Source organism: Amphiura filiformis, chromosome 16 (assembly GCF_039555335.1).
Source record: "Amphiura filiformis chromosome 16, Afil_fr2py, whole genome shotgun sequence".
NCBI classification, from domain to species: Eukaryota; Metazoa; Echinodermata; class Ophiuroidea; order Amphilepidida; family Amphiuridae; genus Amphiura; species Amphiura filiformis.
The window spans coordinates 45,350,268-45,369,937 of NC_092643.1; the positions used below are offsets into that span (position 1 = coordinate 45,350,268).

The window sequence follows — 19,670 nt, forward strand, 5'->3', positions numbered from 1 at the left end:
ATGGACCAGATTGTGTCAATTATAGATATTGAGACATGAACCATGGAAGAAACCGAAGAAATATTTTAATATTTAAAAATGTGTTAGTTCTAGAGGTGTCTCCAGTCCCCCCCCCCATGTCTCAATTTACATGTATGTGATCGACACTACACTTATTACCCACAACTCCTCCCCGTGACCCCGCAGAGAAGGGTGTTCAAGTTCAACATACAGTAAAGTGATCATATGGTGCATGTACAGCCATATCTTTCAACAAAGGGTTCTTTTGGAGGCAAAATTGTGTGAGGGGGTCTTTCAGAGGCAGATTCTAAAAATTGGCTCCTAAAAGTGCCGGAGGTCTTTCTGGCAGTGCTAAAAATGGTCCTTTTGGGGGAAGATCCTCAAAAAAATCGGGAGCAGATGATAAAAATTCAGAGGTCTTTTGAAGGCAGATGGTAACAGTAAGAATCCACAAAAAGTTATGATTAGGAGCAAAAAATGGCCTTTTGGGGCATGGGGTCTTTGAGGGAAGGGAAGGGGTGGTGGGAAATGTGAAAAATATGGGGTCTGTGGGAAGACAGGCAACTAAACAGGGTCTTTATATAAGGCTATTAACGAGAGTTGATTCCAAGTGTCCTGTTACCCTCCTGCACCCAGCGCACGCTTCTTCACTTCACTGCCAAAATTTCATTATTTTCATACAAAAGTCAGTTATCTGAAAATTGAGCCAGATGGAAATAATCATTTATTTTGGCCAAAACTTACATTTTTTTCATGAAAAAGTCATTAATTTTCTGGCCATTGAGAATGAAATTATCACTTTTTCATTATTTTTGTGAAAAAAAATTGATTATCTGAAAAAAACTTCTGAAAATGGAGATGGAAACAATAGGCTTATCATTTTAATTTTCATAGTCAAAGCAAGATCAAATCTTTTCTCAATCTGTTTCAAAATGTCTATATCCAAAAGTAGTTCAATTAGTCTGTGTGGGGCAATCGTTTCCTGTTCAGTCTTATGATGGCATATATCTAACAACGCTTAAAATCTAAAGGCGTTTGAAATCCAGAGGGTTATAATTTGACGTTAATTGACTTCCTTAGTTTATATATCTCATCCACTACTACACTATCTATATCACTCACTAAATTAGCAATTCCGCCATGACAGTCACTCCACCTTTTATTAATTGTTCCTTCAAGACACATACCTAGAGAGTTATCCCCCAGACAACCAGTAACTTCCCCCCCCCCCTGATTACTAATTTCCCTCTTGGTCATAATTGGTCAGTGAAATATATTCAGTTGGAGCAATACCTGGTACAGTCCTATTTATCCATAATTATATCCTTAATTAATTGTTCCTCCAAGATACCTAGAGTTCTTCCGAAACAACCAGTACCCCCTTCCAATTAATAACTTCCCTCTGGGTTACAATGGTCAGTGCAAAATAGCGGATACAGGTAGATTTGTCCATAGTTTTATCATTTTCTCAGTGGTAACCTTGATAACAGCAAATATTGTAATTTGGTGGATGGAATTTTTCTTGACTTTAGTGCTGCTTTTGATAGAGTAGATCATACAATTTTGTTGCAAAAGCTTCATTGCTATGGTATCAGGAATAATGTGCTTAACTGGATTCAAAGTTTTCTTTCTGGTAGAAAGCAGAGAGTTATATTTGGCGGAGCTAAATCTGATTGGTCTTCAGTCACATCGGGAGTTCCTCAAGGTTCTGTTTTGGGGCCCATCTTGTTTCTGTTATTTGTAAATGACATTAATGAAAACCTGTCCTCTCCCTTATTTCAATTTGCTGATGACCATACACTTGTGCGCTCTATTAGAACTTTTGAGGATCAAGTTGCTCTGCAGAAAGATCTTGACAGAATTCACAGGTGGACCATTGAGAATAATCTCCCCTTAATGCTTCTAAGTGTGCTGTTGTTCATTTTTCGAGGTCTAGGGCTTGTAGTCTTTTTACATACAAGTTAGGTGGTATTCCAATTAAGGTTGTTGATGAGTATAAACTGCTTGGTGTTGTTTTCAATTCTTCCTTATCGTTCTCTTCACATGTTGATAATATCTGTAAAAGGTTTCTCGTCTAACTGGTTTTGTCATCAGAACTTCTCGCCATATGCACTTCAGTGCTCTTCTGCATCTATTTAAAGCATTGATACTCCCTCATCTTACATACTGTGCTGTTATTTGGAATCCTTGTCAGACTGGCCTGCTTGATAGGTTAGATAAGAGTCAGAGAAAGATTTCTAAAGTTTTGATGTATAGGAAGAGGTGTCCTTCTGATCTTTCATATGAGTCTAGATTAGATGAATTTAGATTACTTAAAACGCGTGCGACTTATTTGATTTGTTGAGGTTGATCTTCTGCTTTAAATTGATTAATGGAATTGGTCCTTCTTCTTCTTTTTGCCAATTTTTCAAGCCTTCTAAGGTTAAGGAGTTTAGGTATCTCCACTGTAGTTCTCATACCAATGCCTTTTTCAACTCTGTTTTTGTTTCCTTTCCACGTTTGTGGAATGAACTTCCGATGATATCCGCTCTCGCCCTCCCTTACCTTGTTTAAGGCCATGTGTAAAGAACATTTTATGATGTAATTATATTTTTCATATATGCATGTTTACTTATCTAATTTTTCCCCCTTCATTGCCATTTATGTTTTAAAATCTCTTGTGAGTAAACATTTTGGTTTAAATTTGGGAAATTTAGTTTTATTTTTAAATTTGGAGCCCACTCTATGGCAATAACTTTGTTCACATAATTATGTGTATTTTTTGCTGCCTGTATCTTGTGTATTATTGATACATCCTGTGTGCATAAGTTATATGTCTTAGAGTGTTTCACTCTTTTTTTCTGCAAATGTTTTTGCTTTAATGTGTATCTGGTATTTATTACTATTATCATTATATTATTATTATTATTATATGTACATTATAATCAGGAAAGAAGAACACATTGTGTTTGGACTGTTTAGTCTATTTCTTCTTTCCTGGATTGTCATTTAAATTGCTTTTAATGTTTTTACATGTTTGTAATTTATGACAATTGAAATAAATATTATTATTATTATAACTGGCACTGTGTCTTCTATCTGTTATATTTAATATTGTTTCCTATTTGATTTGAAAGAATGCACGCGAAGCGTTAACGGAGGGCGTCCGGTTGGGGTGGGGTGGGGCATGTACTTGTTGATAATGAGCGATTAAAGGAAGGCGTCCAGTAGGGGTGCAATTTGTAGTGATGAGCGGTTAATGGAGGGCGTCCAGTTGGGAGTGTAGTTGGTGAACACTGCAGGATGTTAATTATTTGAACCGATATTTAGAGAATATGAATCAAAAGAGGGTCTAATATTAATGATGAAGAAAAACCCTTCCTCGGTTAGATTTTTAGTCCAATCCAAAACATTTTTTACATCGTATTTGAAGATTATATAGAAGTCGATGTCATTTACAGGCATATGATCATGTATAATACTACCATAGAAAGAACACTGACTGAACTGGGCCCAGGGGAAACTGATTAATTGGGTGAATTAGTTGTATTGGGATAATCGCTCTAATTAATTGGAAGAACTATATATTACTGAGGTGGACCGACTGTCTCGGTGATCTACTTGGAAGTGTGAGTGGACGAGACTTAGGGTGAGCACATGAGTTCTAATGTAATTGCCTAAATTCTAAATATGTTATGAAATAGACCCAAACAACACATAATAAAGTACGATATAAGAAGATATATATATTTTTCATTTTTTTATTTTCATTTTATTATAGATATTCAAAGGCTCTTTGTAAGCATTACTCGATAGTTTAATGTTGGTATTAATATTCATCAAATGTACTTTGTAACAAATATTAGATTTTATTATGCTGTTTGTTAAATATTTTATCGTATTAATGTATAGTATAAAGTATAGTTTAGTGATGGTGATGGTGGCAGTAAAACAATTTTGGTTCCTTTTTCACATGCTGTCTTCATCATCAGCTTCCATTTCTTCATCCGCATCTTCATCGTACAGGAAAAGACCATCGAATTTGGTTTGATACTTAGCCACCACTCTTTTGATTGCTGTGTGAATATCCGCACCGTAGTCCATTTTGTCTTCGAGTTCATCCGTGATTTCTTGATACAGGTCATCATCTTTCAAATGCGCAAAACTCCATAAAAATGTTGTAAAGTGGTTGAAAAAGGCACGTTTAACAGCCCACAGGGTCTTCGTGTATGCTTTCTCCTTAGCCTGTTCTGGATCCAATCCCTCTGCAATGTACTTTTCATATTTTTCAGCTCTCATCTCTTCAGTGGTTTCCATGGCTTGTGCGTACCATTCTCGATACGTAGCATTGTCTTCATCGCTTATCTGTTCACCCGATGACGACTCCTCAGATTCAGATTCATATACTTCAGAAGCTTCGGATTCAGGGTTGTCATTTACTTGTGAATCATCCCAGTTCATATCATCTACTTCTGAATCACCTTCCTCCTGGTCAGACTCTTCTTCTTGATGTACAATTTTCTCATGGCGCCTTAGATCGAATCTGCGAGTGAACCCTCTCTCACACAGGGAACACCGGTGAGGTTTAGGAGCAGGAACATTCATGTTGACCTTTTCAAAGATTTGTGTACAAATGGCGAGAAGATGGACTGATGTTAGCTTAAATAAACTCATGATTCAGCGATGATAAAACGCATTTGACGCTTATAGAACGACGCAATAGACGCCGCATAACAGCGCATTTGGCGCTTATAGCGACGCCGCAGCGAGGCAATCGACGCTTATAGCGCGCATTCGACGACGCAATCGGCGCAAGCAACGCAATTTGACGCACTTATAATATAATGCGTCGTTGCGGCGTCGAATGCGTCGTTGCGGCGTCAATTGCGTCGTTGCGGCGTCGAATGCGTCGTTGCGGCGTCGATTGCCTCGTTGCGGCGTCGTTGCGGCGGTCACCGGACGCCCTCCGTTAACCGCTACGCGTGCATTCTTTCAAATCAAATAGGGAAACAATATTAAATATAACAGATAGAAGACACAGTGCCAGTTACAACTATGGACAAATCTACCTGTATCCGCTATTTTGCACTGACCATTGTAACCCAGAGGAAGTTATTAATTGGAAGGGGTACTGGTTGTTTCGGAAGAACTCTAGGTATCTTGGAGGAACAATTAATTAAGGATATAATTATGGATAAATAGGACTGTGCCAGGTATTGCTCCAACTGAATATATTTCACTGACCAATTATGACCAAGAGGAAATTAGTAATCAGGGGGGAAGTTACTGGTTGTCTGGGGATAACTCTCTAGGTATGTGTCTTGAAGGAACAATTAATAAAAGGTGGAGTGACTGTCATGGCGGAATTGCTAATTTAGTGAGTGATATAGATAGTGTAGTAGTGGATGAGATATATAAACTAAGGAAGTCAATTAACGTCAAATTATAACCCTCTGGATTTCAAACGCCTTTAGATTTTAAGCGTTCCTAGATATATGCCATCATAAGACTGAACAGGAAACGATTGCCCCACACAGACTAATTGAACTACTTCCAAACATCTTTATAGGCCTTATAAAAAATAATGAAATATAACGAAGTCACAAATATTTGATAGGAAACTCTAATGATCTTGCAAATTGCAGCAATTGAAGACAATCACCCCCCCCCCCTCAACACTGGCACTGTGCAGTCCCAAAGAGTGACCCTTTTTTGTGTCTGTTTTTTGTTTGTTTTTTATTGTTTTTTGTTTTTGCTTTTTTGTTCGTGTTCAACCAAAGACCCCATACTTTTTATTTCCCCCAAAGACCCCCCCCCCCCTTCAGCTAGGGCATATTCCGATCATAAAAATTATATCCGTGCCGTGGACAGTCTTTTTTTAGGGTTTTTTCAGGGGGGGGCCGGCCAAGATTGGCTCAATTTTGACGTTGTCATTGGTTTTACACGTAAACACAAAAATGTCTCAAATTATTCCAAAACTGTGCGTATGTTATTAAGCACTATTTTATCAGTCTAAATCCGTTGAGGTTCGACAAGTGAACCTCATTGTAAGTACTGTTTTTTAATTTTTTGTATTAATAAAGCACGATATGTTACTATATATACTGAAAATTTCTCCCACGTGTATCAGCGAGTCTACGTAGTGTAGTGGTTATGGAGCTCGCCCCCCCCACTCAAAGGGTCCCGAGATCGATTCCCATCCCCGCCGATGATTAAAAAATTTTCTTCTTCTCTTTTCTTTAAATTTAAAATTATTTATTTTCATGTGAAAATGTATGTATTGCACTGGGAAATATATTTTGTGCATTTTTTTTTTCTGTAGTGGGGCCACCCGGCCAATAGAGCTAAAACGGATCTTGGCTCCGGGAAAAATAATTGCGTCCATCGTGCAGGCAGTGTTGCCGTCATATTGTCTGTTTTGTTTACGCTTTTGGCTGTTGCCACATTGAATAATGTAGTCCACCATCGTCTGGGTTTTTTTTTTTTTGCGTGTTGCTGCCCTCTGTTGGTGGCAATAATTGTCGTCGTCGTCGCCATTGCTGTCCGATTTCGGCATTCTCAAAATAGGTGAAGAAATCCCTAAATATCATCAATTCCTACTGGTAAATTACATTTTAAAATGCTGAACTACTATTCTATCAAATTCGATGAGCGATTGAAATCATTTTTAAAAGCATTTGATTGACAGGGCATCACAGATGATTGTCAAAACACTCACGATATTTTTGTTTTCGATACAGATTCTGACAGAATGGCAGACGAAGGTGCAGTAGATCTTGGCCAAGAATACATTCAAGATGATCAACTTGATCATCATGATCAAGGTCTTGGACTTGGTGAAGGCGATGAGGAAGACCCTCCAGGTCTTAATGTGAGCACCGGAGCAGAAGAAGCTGAAGGCGGTGTAGAAGATGCTGTAAGTCCTGTCAAAATAATTCATAATTTTTAAGCTTACTTACTGCTGAAACTTTGTTTGGCGATCTTTTCCTTTATACATACAGGGCGATCCTGACTTTTAGACCACCCTCGCTATATAGGGCTCAAATATTATTATATCCTTCATTAATATATTCTCGTTCATTAATTGGTTAAACGAGTATCATGTGACCAAAAATAGTTTTGGGGCTATTTCATTATAAATGACACGTTCACAAAAATGGCTTTTATCATATCTGGTTGATATAATTAGGGTGATAATGCAGTGTTATTAACTTAATTCTAAGTATGCCACAAACTACAAGCTACATGAGCATTTTACAGAATTCTGTCTATTTTTAGTATAAAAAAATTGCCAAAAGGTACATTTTTAACCCAATTTTGGAGTCCCATTTCATTTTGCCCATGTATTCTGAATAAATTCTTTGAAAAATTAGGTACATTCTATGGCAATGTGCTTGTTGCAATGAAAATATGATATGTGTGGAACCAGGCCTCGAAATAAGCCAGAATTTCTGAGGGCCATTTGGGCCCTTGATCTTAAATGTTTGAGGGCCCTCACAAATTTTGGGGGGCCCAAATTTGGGCCATTGATTTTAACCTATGTGACCCCACTAAAAAGTGAGTAACTGTAGGAGCCTAAGGAAAATAAAGAAACAAATAACCCATATGTTAACATTCAAATGAATAGATTATTTAATAAGTAGGAGGAGTAATTAAGTAATTAATTAATACATAAAGAAGTACTAAAAAGAATAGAACTTAGAGAGAAGCCCAAAGAAAAAAGAAATAGCGCAAGCAACCTTTTTAGATTATGCTGGGTTTTTTTTTCTTCAAAAAAAGTTTTTATTTTATTTTGAATTGATTTGTTTTTAAACATTGTCATTAGTATCAGTCCCGGTTAATCAGTCTTTTTTCATTTCCTTTATATCTCCAATTTTATCAAAATCAAAAGTGATTAAATATGCAAAAGTCATGCAGTGCTATTATAAACCCGCCACAGTGACAGAACCTCATTAATATTCATGACCTGCTGTATTATAGTGGTGTATTGTGCTATCCCGGAAGTATCAAAAAACACAATATCGGCCGATTTTATGTGAAAAAACAGAGTTATTACACCTACTTTAACATCATAACTATCTAATATTATTAAAGATCTAAGTAAATAACAATGTTTTTGGCCTTGAATTTACTTCAATTCTCCTGAAATGTGAATTTAGAATGCAATATAGTCGGGCGATTTGTTGGTGTTGCATGACTGTTGAATTCTGCAGTAAGCTCAAGTCCGTAAGTGATAAAAATTGCCACAAATTTTTGGGCCCTTTGGGCCCGCGGATGTATCTTTGCGGGCCCTCACTGATTTTTCGGGGCCGAGGGCCGAGGGCCCGCTTTTATTTCGAGGCCTGTGTGGAACATCATGCAAGTTGAATGGTGAAAATTGGTGCAAAAATGTTTAAATTCCGTAGATTCTTGCAAAATTGGCATTTTGCGTTAAATAAAAAAATGAGTGTCCTCTCCAATTCATGCCTCCATTTTTGTTAACATTAAAGAGGAAATATAAACCCTTACCCTACCTGTATAATCTGTGTTATATTACCAATTGATGGGACAGGGCACTGATTGAGGAATTCATTTATTTTACATACAGTAGACCACTTGTTCTTGATACCACAGTTCGCGTTAAAATTTGTCCTCTCCAGAACTGAAGTTAATTACTAATTGTTGAAATAAGAAGGATTATATCATAGAATGTGAAATTTGTAGAGGAAGAGTGGTCTTCCTTCTACCAAGGTGGCACATGATTTGGTATTTGTTGCATTTTTGCAAGCCTGTATCCACGATTCTGTTTGCAATTTAACAAATGTCCTCTCCAGCACAATTATGTCATTTCCATGAATTGGTAAACAAACTAAAAAATAAAAATTTCAAAGAGCCAAACCCACAAGAAATTTTTGCATTTTATTGCAAATTATGCTTACAAACCACTTTAGTGTTCAAATTATTGTCCAGTTGTTGAGAACACATATGATATTATTCTGCATTGAACTTCGGTTAGCTAAAAATTGCAATATTCCTAATTTAACCAGAATATTAACCCTGTTTGTAGTGGATTTTAAATGCTGGGGATCTTTTATGCAATAATATTGATGCAATAATATTGATGCAGCTATTTCTAAAGTTAAAGTATGCTTTATTATGTGTTAAAAATGTGTCCTATCCAGAACAAATGACACAGGAGGGTCTTTTATTTTAGGTTTTCCATGACTAGTACAACAGATTGACGAGAATACTCACTTATGCATCAGTGTAGCTATTGGGCAGGACAAAATGACTATTTCATGAATTTTTCATGTGAAGATAAAGTTTATCCTTAAAATATGTAGTAATTTTGCACCATTTATCTGGATTAGTATCAATTTACTAATTGTTTTATATTGAAACTGGCATATTTAAGACACTGAAGTGTAAAGGAACATACAACAATTATTACAGACTAAATATGAATAAGTATGAACCCAATGTTGGTTACATATACTCTTTCAAAGTTGTGTATTAAATTGTTTAAAAAATGTCCCTCCAGACGGCAGCTATGTTTTACACAGCAAAAATTCAATTTAATTTTTTAATGGTTCCTGAGGGTTTGACGCTCTAATATTTTGAGAATTATTGACACACCATCTGAACTTTGAAATGATAATGAATTTGCATGAAATAAATGAGTTTGAATTTTGACCCCTTTTGGGACTCAATGTTGTCATTTATAATGAAATAGCCCTTTGCTATTTTGCAAAGCAATCAAAAGCCGATCGATGAGGGAACAGGGGTACTATTCAAAGTACTATCTCCCGGAAATAGTTTTACTATCTCCCTCTGAGCGCGATATGACCGCATAGCCACGTCGCAGTTCCTAGACTAGTGGTCAGTGCACCTCGCCACATACGCGGGATATCAGTACCGGTTCCGGGGTATTAATGTGTAGCAAGTCATGTTGTCCTGCGAATACACTAGCAGCACAGAAGTGCAGCTATAAAACGAATATTTACTGCTCTAAATTCGGGATCTGGTGGAATCTATTGGTCCCCTCGGTGAACTGGAGACTGTGAGCCTACTATTTTCCCTCGACCTGGCGGTCTCGGGAAAATAGTAGGCTCATGGTCTCCAGTTCACCTCGGGGACAATAGATTCCACCAGATCGCACATGAGCAGTAAATATTTGTATACTATTTCATCAAGGTTTAATATTCTAACAAGCTTAAACTAAAAGTTTCATCTTAGGAGTCAAGCTTTAAACGATTAAGCAACAATATCCAACAAGCTAAAAACGATTTTTTTACCCGTTTTTTAACAAGCTAAAACCAATTTTTGAAAAGAAGCTTTAACATCAATTTTTTCATTGTAAAAACCATCTAAACAATCTTTAAAAAAACAGTGACCTACCTAATATTACTGATCTATGTTTCCGATGATATCCAAGAAGCTAAAATATTGTGAAAGAGGGCAGGGCTTTGAGTAATGAGGGAAATTACGGGGTAAAATACATCACGTTTTTCAAGAAATTCGCCATCTTGAATAAATGCAGAATTGCGTCATGCAGTAATTAACGATGTCAAACGCGCTTGAAAATGCATGATACGAAAACGTAAATTACCGTAAAAATGAGCGTACATCAAGCGCTTGTGCTACGCAAAAACTTCGGAGCTGGCATCACCGGTTTTGTAACCAGCTCTTTTACGTCAAAAATAGCTATAAAACGTGAATTTTGGAACAAAATAAAGCTTGTTTGATGGAATAAAAGGTATGTTTGTACAGTTGAAAACATGTTGAACCTTGTTGCGAAAGTTTAATATGATAAATTTGCAATTTGTACCTTATATAGCTCGGGTGGTCTAAAAGTCAGGATCGCCACATACAGAATAGGCTGACCACCCTCGCTTTAATACATCATAGTAGGGGGGTCACAGGAAAATTTCAAAATGACAAAATATGATTAATTTTGCTTTTGTTGGAAAGGTTGTGTGCAGAAACGAAAAACACTTTTTGAATCGTTGAAATTCATCAAAGGAATCTCAAGTTACAGCCCAAAACGTTTTTTCTAAACCAACCAATTTCTTGCGAAAAGGCCGCTAATTTGGGCAGTTTTGATATTTTTAATTTCCAAAATGCCATAAATTTATAATAAGGATCCTTGGAGTTGGAACTCTTGAAATTGCATATTTTAGGAGTGCTAGTGGACCTATTTTGAAATATAACAACATGAAAGGTTAATAATTTATAGTTTTTGCGTAAAAATTGGTCAAACATGGCCGAAAATGCCCCAAAATGCCATCGTCATCCATTATATTTCCCCAAAATATGACTAAGTCCTGCTAATTAAATATGCGCGGGCCATATCTCCCAAAATATGCAGAAAAAAGGCTCAAACTCCCACCCTAGAGGTTTTTTTTGGGTGTAGAATTCATTTCTGAGGTTATAATCATTCTAAATCTTTACCAAATACCAGATTTTAATGAAAATTGATTAATTATGCAAATGTGACCTCATTATATACGAAACCTAAAACTTGCAAAACTGGTGAAACTTATGGGATTTGAACTTCGTTGATGACTTGTATTAGGTTTTTGAGGTGTAGAATTCATTTTTGAAATCAAAATAAACCTCAGTCTTTGCCAAATACCAGCTTATAATTAAAAAGGGGCTAATTTAGCCTAATTATGCATATATTTGCATAATTCCGGGCTATAGGATATGCAAATAAGTGTATTTTTTCTTTTCTATTGAAAAGATAAAATTTCAAGCTTCAAAATGATACCTTACTCCCAGTAATGTATTTTACAGAAACATGAAATTAATTGACTTGAATCCTTAGTTTTATCATAACTTTGGACTGATTAGGAGTGGCACCCCCGGGACAAAAGCAAAATGTAGATCTTTCTTCTAGAAACAATTTTTATGTTGACAACGAATGCCAGATGTGACGTCCTATAGCCCGAAAATGGAGTTGAAAACTTGTCTTTTTAAAAATAACATAACAAAGTGCATATGGTATTCATCATATTCATGCACAGTGTACTGCAAGAATGCAGCTGGTAGTGCATGTGACCCCCCTAATCATAGGACTAAATTATTATTTTTACATCAAGGTTTACTTTTGCATCAAGTTTAAACTGTTGCCAAACACTTTGAAGCTGAGCCTGAAGTCTGGCAAGGTTAATAATGTATTGGAAGGAGGCAGGGTTCGAATTCGTTTAAAATTTTTGCGTAGCAGTTTTTGGCTAATTCATCATAATCAGGACACTTCCATATACTAAAGCACTATAAAAAGTGCTATACAAATGCAAAATTGGATAGCAGTTACTTCAAAATGTGGAGCAAACTGCTATGCGATACAGCCGAATTCGAACCCTGGAAGGAGGGCAGGGGCCAGGGCTTCGATAAATGAGGCAATTATGGGGTAAAAAACAAGGTTAAAACAACTTGTTGAAAACAAGTGAAAATGGCTATTTTGCTAGGAAGGTTTTGTCTCAAAAAAATTATCGGAAAAGGAAGAAACATACCTAAATACACCTAAAAATCAGCATCACTTCCGTCACATAGATGATGAGATCAGTGGAAAGTGGCTAAGAATTTGTGAAATGAAGTAATTTTGTAAATAAAAATACATCACATTTTTCAAGAAATTTGCCATAGACTAATTTAAAATAAAGCTTGTTTGACAAAATAAAAGGTATGTTTGTCAGCTTAAAACTAATTTTTGCCTTTTTAGTGCCAAAATGGTCCACCAAATAGCTTTCATTTGAAAAAGTTTCTCACTTCTCAGGGGCACATCCCCCTCAGACACCCCCTGCGCCGCGCAAGCGGCCATATTATATTTAACAAACTTAATTTGTGTCCCCCTCCCGGTCCACCAATTCATGGATACATGCCTGTATTGTACCAAACTGGTGAGATTTAAATTGAAGAGATTTATAATGGCCATTTTATCTCATTATTCAATTTCAATTCAAATCAATTTACGGTGTTTTTTATTACAGGAATTGCAAGCTATTAAAGCCAGAGTCCGTGAAATGGAAGAGGAAGCTGAAAAACTGAAAGAGATGCAGAATGAGGTGGAGAAACAGATGAATCTAACGTCGCCAACAACTACAGGAGGACCACCGGCGCATTTATCGCTGGAAGACAAAGTAGAAGTAGACAACAGATCAGTGTATGTAGGAAATGTAAGTATTTTTATTATTATTGATTTAGTAATCTTATTTTCAGGAGCAAAACTGAAACGGCACCCATGTTTTTTGGCAAAATTGGATTGATTTTGACTGGAAAAAAATGTGAGCGAAGTGGGTGAAAAAAAGTAAATCTTATTTTTCTTGGAGCACTTTAGACAGACAACAAAAAAAGAAACACCAACTGACCGACCCTACTTGAAAGGACTGTCTGCTCCTAGAATTCAAAACCTGAGGACTACCCACATACCGTATTTCCTCGAACAGTCGCCCCCTTCAATTAAACTAAGCTTACGTAATGATTTTAACAGGAATTATCATTCTAAAAATGATCTCTAATAAACACCCCTTTTGGAAAATGCAATGTCCCCGGGGGCGACTATTCGAGGAAATACTGTACCTACATGAGGGTGAGGGATAAGTTTCCTTTAAAATATTCATTTACTATCATTATGCACTGGTAACTTTGCAGAAATGACTGATAGTAATTCTTTTGAAATGTCTAACAGGATAGCAATTTATAATAGATACAGAGCAAACTGAATTAAGTTTGTTTGTTTGTTTAGAATAATTATTTTACACAAAATTAAGGTTAGGATTAGCTTAGACGAACTAATTACATGAAGGATCGACCAAATTCTTGAACATAATATTTGGACTGAGTTACAAGAATTCTTTGAAAGAATTTTAAATTTTTTTTAAAACTTTTGATGGACAATCCTATCAATGAATATGTTTCTGTTCCTTTCCATTATGTCCCCAGGTGGACTACTCTGCCACTGCAGAAGAATTGGAGCAACATTTCCATGGGTGCGGCAACATCAACAGAGTGACAATATTATGCGACAAATTCACAGGACATCCAAAGGGTAAGAAACAATTTGTGAGAATCACAGTTGAGATTTTTGCCAATTTCTGGTGAAAGAGAATTTTCTGAGATACGTTGAATCTCCTGTACACACTTTACACAGCTAAGAAATGCCACCAGGAGTGGATTTTACTGACATCATACTATGTATTGTAACTGTCCTCTTAGCACCCTTCATAAAGTCCAACTCATCAGTACTCTATGTGAGCTGGCACAACGACCTGTTAAGTTTTGATCACATTCTTGTTTTTGTAGATTCGCCTATGTGGAATTTACCGACAAAGAGGATGTGCAGCTGGGTTTGGCGTTAGATGAATCATTGTTTAAAGGCAGACAAATCAAAGTAAGTAATATGCTAGACTGCTGCCTCCATAATTGTCAACTTTCTGGGTTGACCACTGAGAAAAGTTGACCACTGAGAAACTTAGTGTTGAAAAACACTAAACTTAGTGTTTCTGGTGATCTGCGACTGACACAGATGTGTCCAAATTGACCTTTGGCCGTGTTTGTTATAATTGAACACATATTTTTAGAACTTCAGAGCGAGACCCTGTCAAACAGCATGGTACACAGGTGCTTATAGGCATTAGTGCTGTGGTGCACAACCAAAGTCGCGCGAGAGCAATTACATGCGACTGACATGATGATACGAGCGGTAAGTTGTTCAGTTGTCGCTACAAGCATAGCACAAATACATGCGCAGTGTAAATGACTGCTACTGTCAAACTAGCTATCCAAGGTTGGTTGACAAGGGCATATAGTCAGTTAAAACTGGTTTAGAAATGAAAATTGTGAGCGCTTACACAAATCTAAAATCTTTGGCATCAGAGAGGATCACCAGTACTTTAAGTGTTGACTAGCGTATTCAATGATATTTATAAAATGATAGCCAAAAATGATACAAATAGTGGCATGTATTTGGTCACATTTTTACATGTCAAGTAAATCATTCATTTAAAATAAACAAGAAAATAACAAGTTGGTGTTTTTCTGATCATTGATTATCAATCTTCTGAATATTTCATATTTCAGGTTAATATAAAGCGTACCAATCGGCCAGGCATCTCCACAACAGACAGACCAAACAGAGCAAGGGGAGGAGGAGGTTATAGAGGGAGGGGGCGCGGCGGCGGGTCATATTACGGTGGCAGCCCGTATTACAGTGGATATGTTCCAAGGAGATCTAGAGGTTTCAGGTGAGATTTGTTTGTGTTATGCCTGATGTATACTCCATCGCTTACAATGACATTTTAAGCCAGATTTTTAGGACCTCTACAATGAAATATCTCATTGCCCAACAGATTCATGGTCATTCCTGAAAGTTTGTTCTGCAGAGCTCCTGATTGGCCACTGGCAAATCAAAGTTATGCCCCCATCATACTTTCCTGCCGCTTGCCGCTGCGGCACGGCTTATCAACCAATGACAAGCCTTGATTGTGTCCGTTTGTCTGCAATGCGCGTACGCCACACCGCTCAGCGGCAAGGTAGTATGAAACCAGCATTAGTGATCAGTGACCTCGCCAGAAACTATTTTGCTGTAGGGTCTAGAGCAACAATTTCCCTGTGATAGTGATATATATTATATGGAGTATATTTCAATTTCATTGTGCTTTGCTACGGTAGAAAAAAAAGCATTGCACAGCAGTGCTGCAATGATTAGGTATACATCAGGCTATATAAGAATTTTCATTATGCATCAAATGGGCATGTACATATAGGTTGATACAGCCATCGCTATGCTATTCTGCCAATGCATGGACTAATCCAGGACCACAAATTAGTGATGTTTTTGCCAAGAACTAGAATACTCTGAAACATTTTTTGCAACATGAGGCAAATTTGGACAGTTGAGTAGGTTAAAATGAAAGCGTGTCTAGCGTAAGGGTTTTAATTTTTTATTCGATCCCTGTTTGTGTTGCTTGTAATTACAGTAATTAACAATAAATTATTTGAATACGCTGCTGCTGTTAACAAATTTGCGAGTGTGTATAATAGGGGTGTGTTTGTGTGAGCCTGTCATGTAATTTCTCACTGTGTGATTTATACAAAAATGTTTTGCGTACTCTGAATTGTGTGGGGGTGTTTGTGCATCTGTAATTACATGCAAACATGGACCTACATTAGGATACACACAGTGCAGCTGTGGACACACTCTGCACCCGCAGAGGTCCACTGTAACTGTAGTGTAAACGTCTGTGGTACTGCGTCAGTGGTTGCTGGCTATAAGTTAAAATGCACATAAAAGTGGTCCACATTCGGGGGATTCAGGACAGCTCACAGTTGGATAGGAAGTTGTCAGGTGTGTGTGGGGTAGGCCAATGGTCTGTCTATTGGAGTTGTGTGTGTGTGTGTGTCCTCGGTTAAATAGGATTAAATCATGCAGAATGAGGTCCTTGTTTGCATGTATTTACAAACAGGTGTGTGGGTGTGTAGTACACATAATAACTTGTAGGTGTGTTAGCGTCATATGGGTGTATTACATGTTTACATGCATAAGATACATTCAAGTCTGCATGGTCCTCTCATATATAACTTCTAATTGCTCACATGGGACATAAGATAAAGCAATTTTACTATTGTTGTGTATGCAAGACGCGTTCAAAGTTGGTTTTGTCTTGTGTCACTGATAGCAATTTAATAATGTATCCATTGACTTGGAAGAAGAGCCTGTTGGTAAGTAATTAACCACTCAGACACTTTTCTCATTTTCTGTTATGCATGCTTCTGTAATACAAGTAGGGGAGCAGCTGATATTGCATCTTCAAGGTCTTGTATTCTCTTTGTGACAATTTGGGTCCCAGAATATCTGAACATGTTCAATAATGCTTATATGCATGTAGCACATGAACAAATCTTTACCCTATTTCCTAACGTAGGAGGCAGTGTTCGAAATAAGCACTTATCCTCTTGTCCAAAAATCACTGGGGACAACCATATTGAGCTATGTACTTATCCCCTGGACAACCACTATATTTTACCTCTAAAGTATGACACATTTTGGGGACAACCAAAATGTATTGAGGACAAGCAGAATTTATGCTTTAGTTATCCTCGGGATAACCTCCATATTTTCCTTATTTCGGACACTGGTAGGAGGTCATTCCTGGCGCCTGGGTAGAGTGGGTTTTCCTTTGTTTCGCATGAGATGGTAACACTGGCATGATAGAAATGAGAAAATTGTCTGTTTTGTGAGATATATGGTCCGAACAGACTAACAGAGTCTGAACTCATGCAATCTTAAATCCTCAATATTGGATTGTGGTGATGGGGACCAATATAGAGTACCGTAGAATGGGGTGAATAGGGACAGTTTTGGCACTCTCTAGATTGTAGTTTTTTTCCTGTAGCCCCATGAGCCAAACTTTTGAGGGCATATTATGTCCACCCATGATGTCTTTAATCCACCATTATAAAAAATTAAATATATGTGGGGGGTATATATTTTTTTAATAAAAGTTTGGTGTCCCTATTGACCCCCGACTTCGGGGTCAATAGGGACAGCACTGGTCTTGATGAGGAAAGTACAACTTTGAAGGAGTGTACATGCATTTTTACCCCTGCATGGAGGGAAAAGGGACACCAAGTGAGTTTAAAAAAACAATAGAAACATGTCAGGGTAATTCATACCACCATAACTGATTAAAATCTGATTTCTTGACAACGTTGATCAGGCTCGTCAGTACAAGAAGAGGTAGGGTAGGATGTGGTGGGGTAAGAGTGGTTGGGGTAGGGTTCTAGGTGGCAGGGCAGTAGGTGGGTAGGGTAGGGTGTTGGGGTAGTGGGATAAGGGTGGTAGGGTATAGAAAAGGTATCATGGTGGTAGAGGTAGTGGATAGGGTGATGCTGGTGGAGCAGTGGATAGGGTGGTGGGGTACGGGATAGGGTGGTGGGTAGATGGGTGGGGTAGGATGGTGGAGTGCTTGGGTAGGGTGTGTGGTAGTGAGTTCTGGCAGTGGCACAATAGTATTAGGGGTGGATGAGGGTGGTAGCCTGGGTATGGTGCTGGGTAGGGTGGTGTGGTAGTGGGGTCGGGTGGTGGGGATGGTGGGTTTAGTGAGGCTAGTGGGGTCAGGGTGTGGTATAGTTATTTAAGGGTGGTGGTGGTAGGGGTAAGGTGGTGGGGTAGGTTCATGAGGGTGGTGGGGTAAGGGTGAAACAGGGTAGGTGGTAGGGTAGGGTGTGGTGGGGTAAGGGTGGTTGTGGCAAGGGTGTCCCTATTCACCCCGTATAAAGTGGCATTTACCTGAAAAATATTTAAAAAATTGTTATAAAAATTCCTGTCAGAATTATTAAATAATCTTTTAGAGATAGTTGTAGGACCTTTACAGGCTAGGTCCTGGTGAATTTCCAGCTCATTTTCTAAAATAGTGGCCGTGGGAGCAGGAAAGTTTTGACCACCCTGTTTTTTAGAACCTTTTTTAGATAATTTTATTTTGGACACCCTGTATGCTAAATTTATTCTTTTACATCTGCTGAACCATTTTCTAAACACTCTTTGATTGCTCTTTCAATCTGTGGAAATTTAAAAAAATAAGTGTTAACCAAATGTGAAAAAATGAGATTTCAAAAACTTTTCTCATTGTTGTCCCTATTCACCCCTGCGTCCCTATTCACCCCATTCTACGGTACCCTTCAGCAAAAGCCCAGTATTAAACAAATACAATTATGCAAATACAAATGAGCACACGCTTTGATTAAAGTTTGCCAGACTTAAATGGTGAAATAGTCTGAAGTCTGTTTTGCACTCTGTGAGCAACATGCAAACATGGAAGAGTCTGGTCTCTGTTATGGCCATATCTTTCACGACAGAAGAAAATCATATTTTATAAGTTCTGTCGATCCAACTGGCATATTATCAATCAGAATGGAGGTGAGATATTGACAAAATGAGGTAATACAGTGTTGATACAACAGACAGTAGCTCTGCACTGTTTCCAAATTAACTAGCATTTTCTGTTAAAAGGTGGGTGACCCTATGGACAGCCTCAGCTTTTTGCAATATCAAAACTGGTAGAGTAATGCAACTCAAAATTTGAAACTATGTGACAAATCAGATTGCCCACCTTTAATAGTTTGCTTGGATTTATAATCCTTTTGCATATTATGCTATCTAATTATAGTTTTCGGCAAGGTCATTCAGCACTCTGCCGATTTGTTTACATCGTAAATGCGGAAGTGGGGTTCTGATTGGCTAATTGAATCATGTCATCATCACATAAGCACCTCATTCGCCAAACAGGCTGCATAGCTTCGTGTGACCTAGTTCTTTTACGCGATAATCAGAAAGAGCGGTTGAGCAGTGCTAAAGGACCTTGCGGAATTGTATAAAAGCTTTTCACTTTTATGTGTGTAAAAGAAACAAATACGTCTAACAATAACAACTTTTTCTGTCTGGTTTTCGATTTGCAGGCCTCGTCGATACACACGTTATAGCCCCTACTGAAGAAAAAAAAAGAAAAGAGAGAAAAGAGATAAAAAAGAATCAAAAGATTGGTGCATGGTTTCATCAAGATGAACAAATATTTTCAACTTGGAATATATTGGCATCAATTTGAATTACTTTGTTGCTTCCCCACCTTATTTGTTAGTCAATTTGCAGCAAGGGTGTTCAGTGAGAGTAAGATACTACAACTCCTAAACTTGGGTTCGGTGTGCCGTGCCTT

General features: G+C 37.6%; 1 protein-coding gene across 1 annotated transcript; it reads left to right on the forward strand.

Moving 5' to 3' along the window:
- The first annotated feature begins 6,492 nt into the window (after positions 1-6,492).
- LOC140136068 (polyadenylate-binding protein 2-B-like) lies at positions 6,493-19,466 on the forward strand. Its single transcript, XM_072157772.1, has 7 exons — positions 6,493-6,581; positions 6,720-6,895; positions 12,951-13,136; positions 13,903-14,008; positions 14,262-14,350; positions 15,040-15,203; positions 19,417-19,466. The coding sequence occupies exons 2-7, from the start codon at positions 6,731-6,733 to the stop codon at positions 19,448-19,450; spliced, it is 744 nt and encodes a 247-aa protein (XP_072013873.1). The 5' UTR covers positions 6,493-6,581; positions 6,720-6,730; the 3' UTR covers positions 19,451-19,466.
- The last annotated feature ends 204 nt before the right edge of the window (positions 19,467-19,670 follow it).

Bases quoted from the DNA above. Each gene is read 5' to 3' on its own strand.
- LOC140136068 (XM_072157772.1), top strand. From the start codon at position 6,731: ATGGCAGACGAAGGTGCAGTAGATCTTGGCCAAGAATACATTCAAGAT. The intron at 6,896-12,950 runs GTAAGTCCTGTC...TTTTTATTACAG, and splicing joins AAGGCGGTGTAGAAGATGCT to GAATTGCAAGCTATTAAAGC. The intron at 13,137-13,902 runs GTAAGTATTTTT...TTATGTCCCCAG, and splicing joins GATCAGTGTATGTAGGAAAT to GTGGACTACTCTGCCACTGC.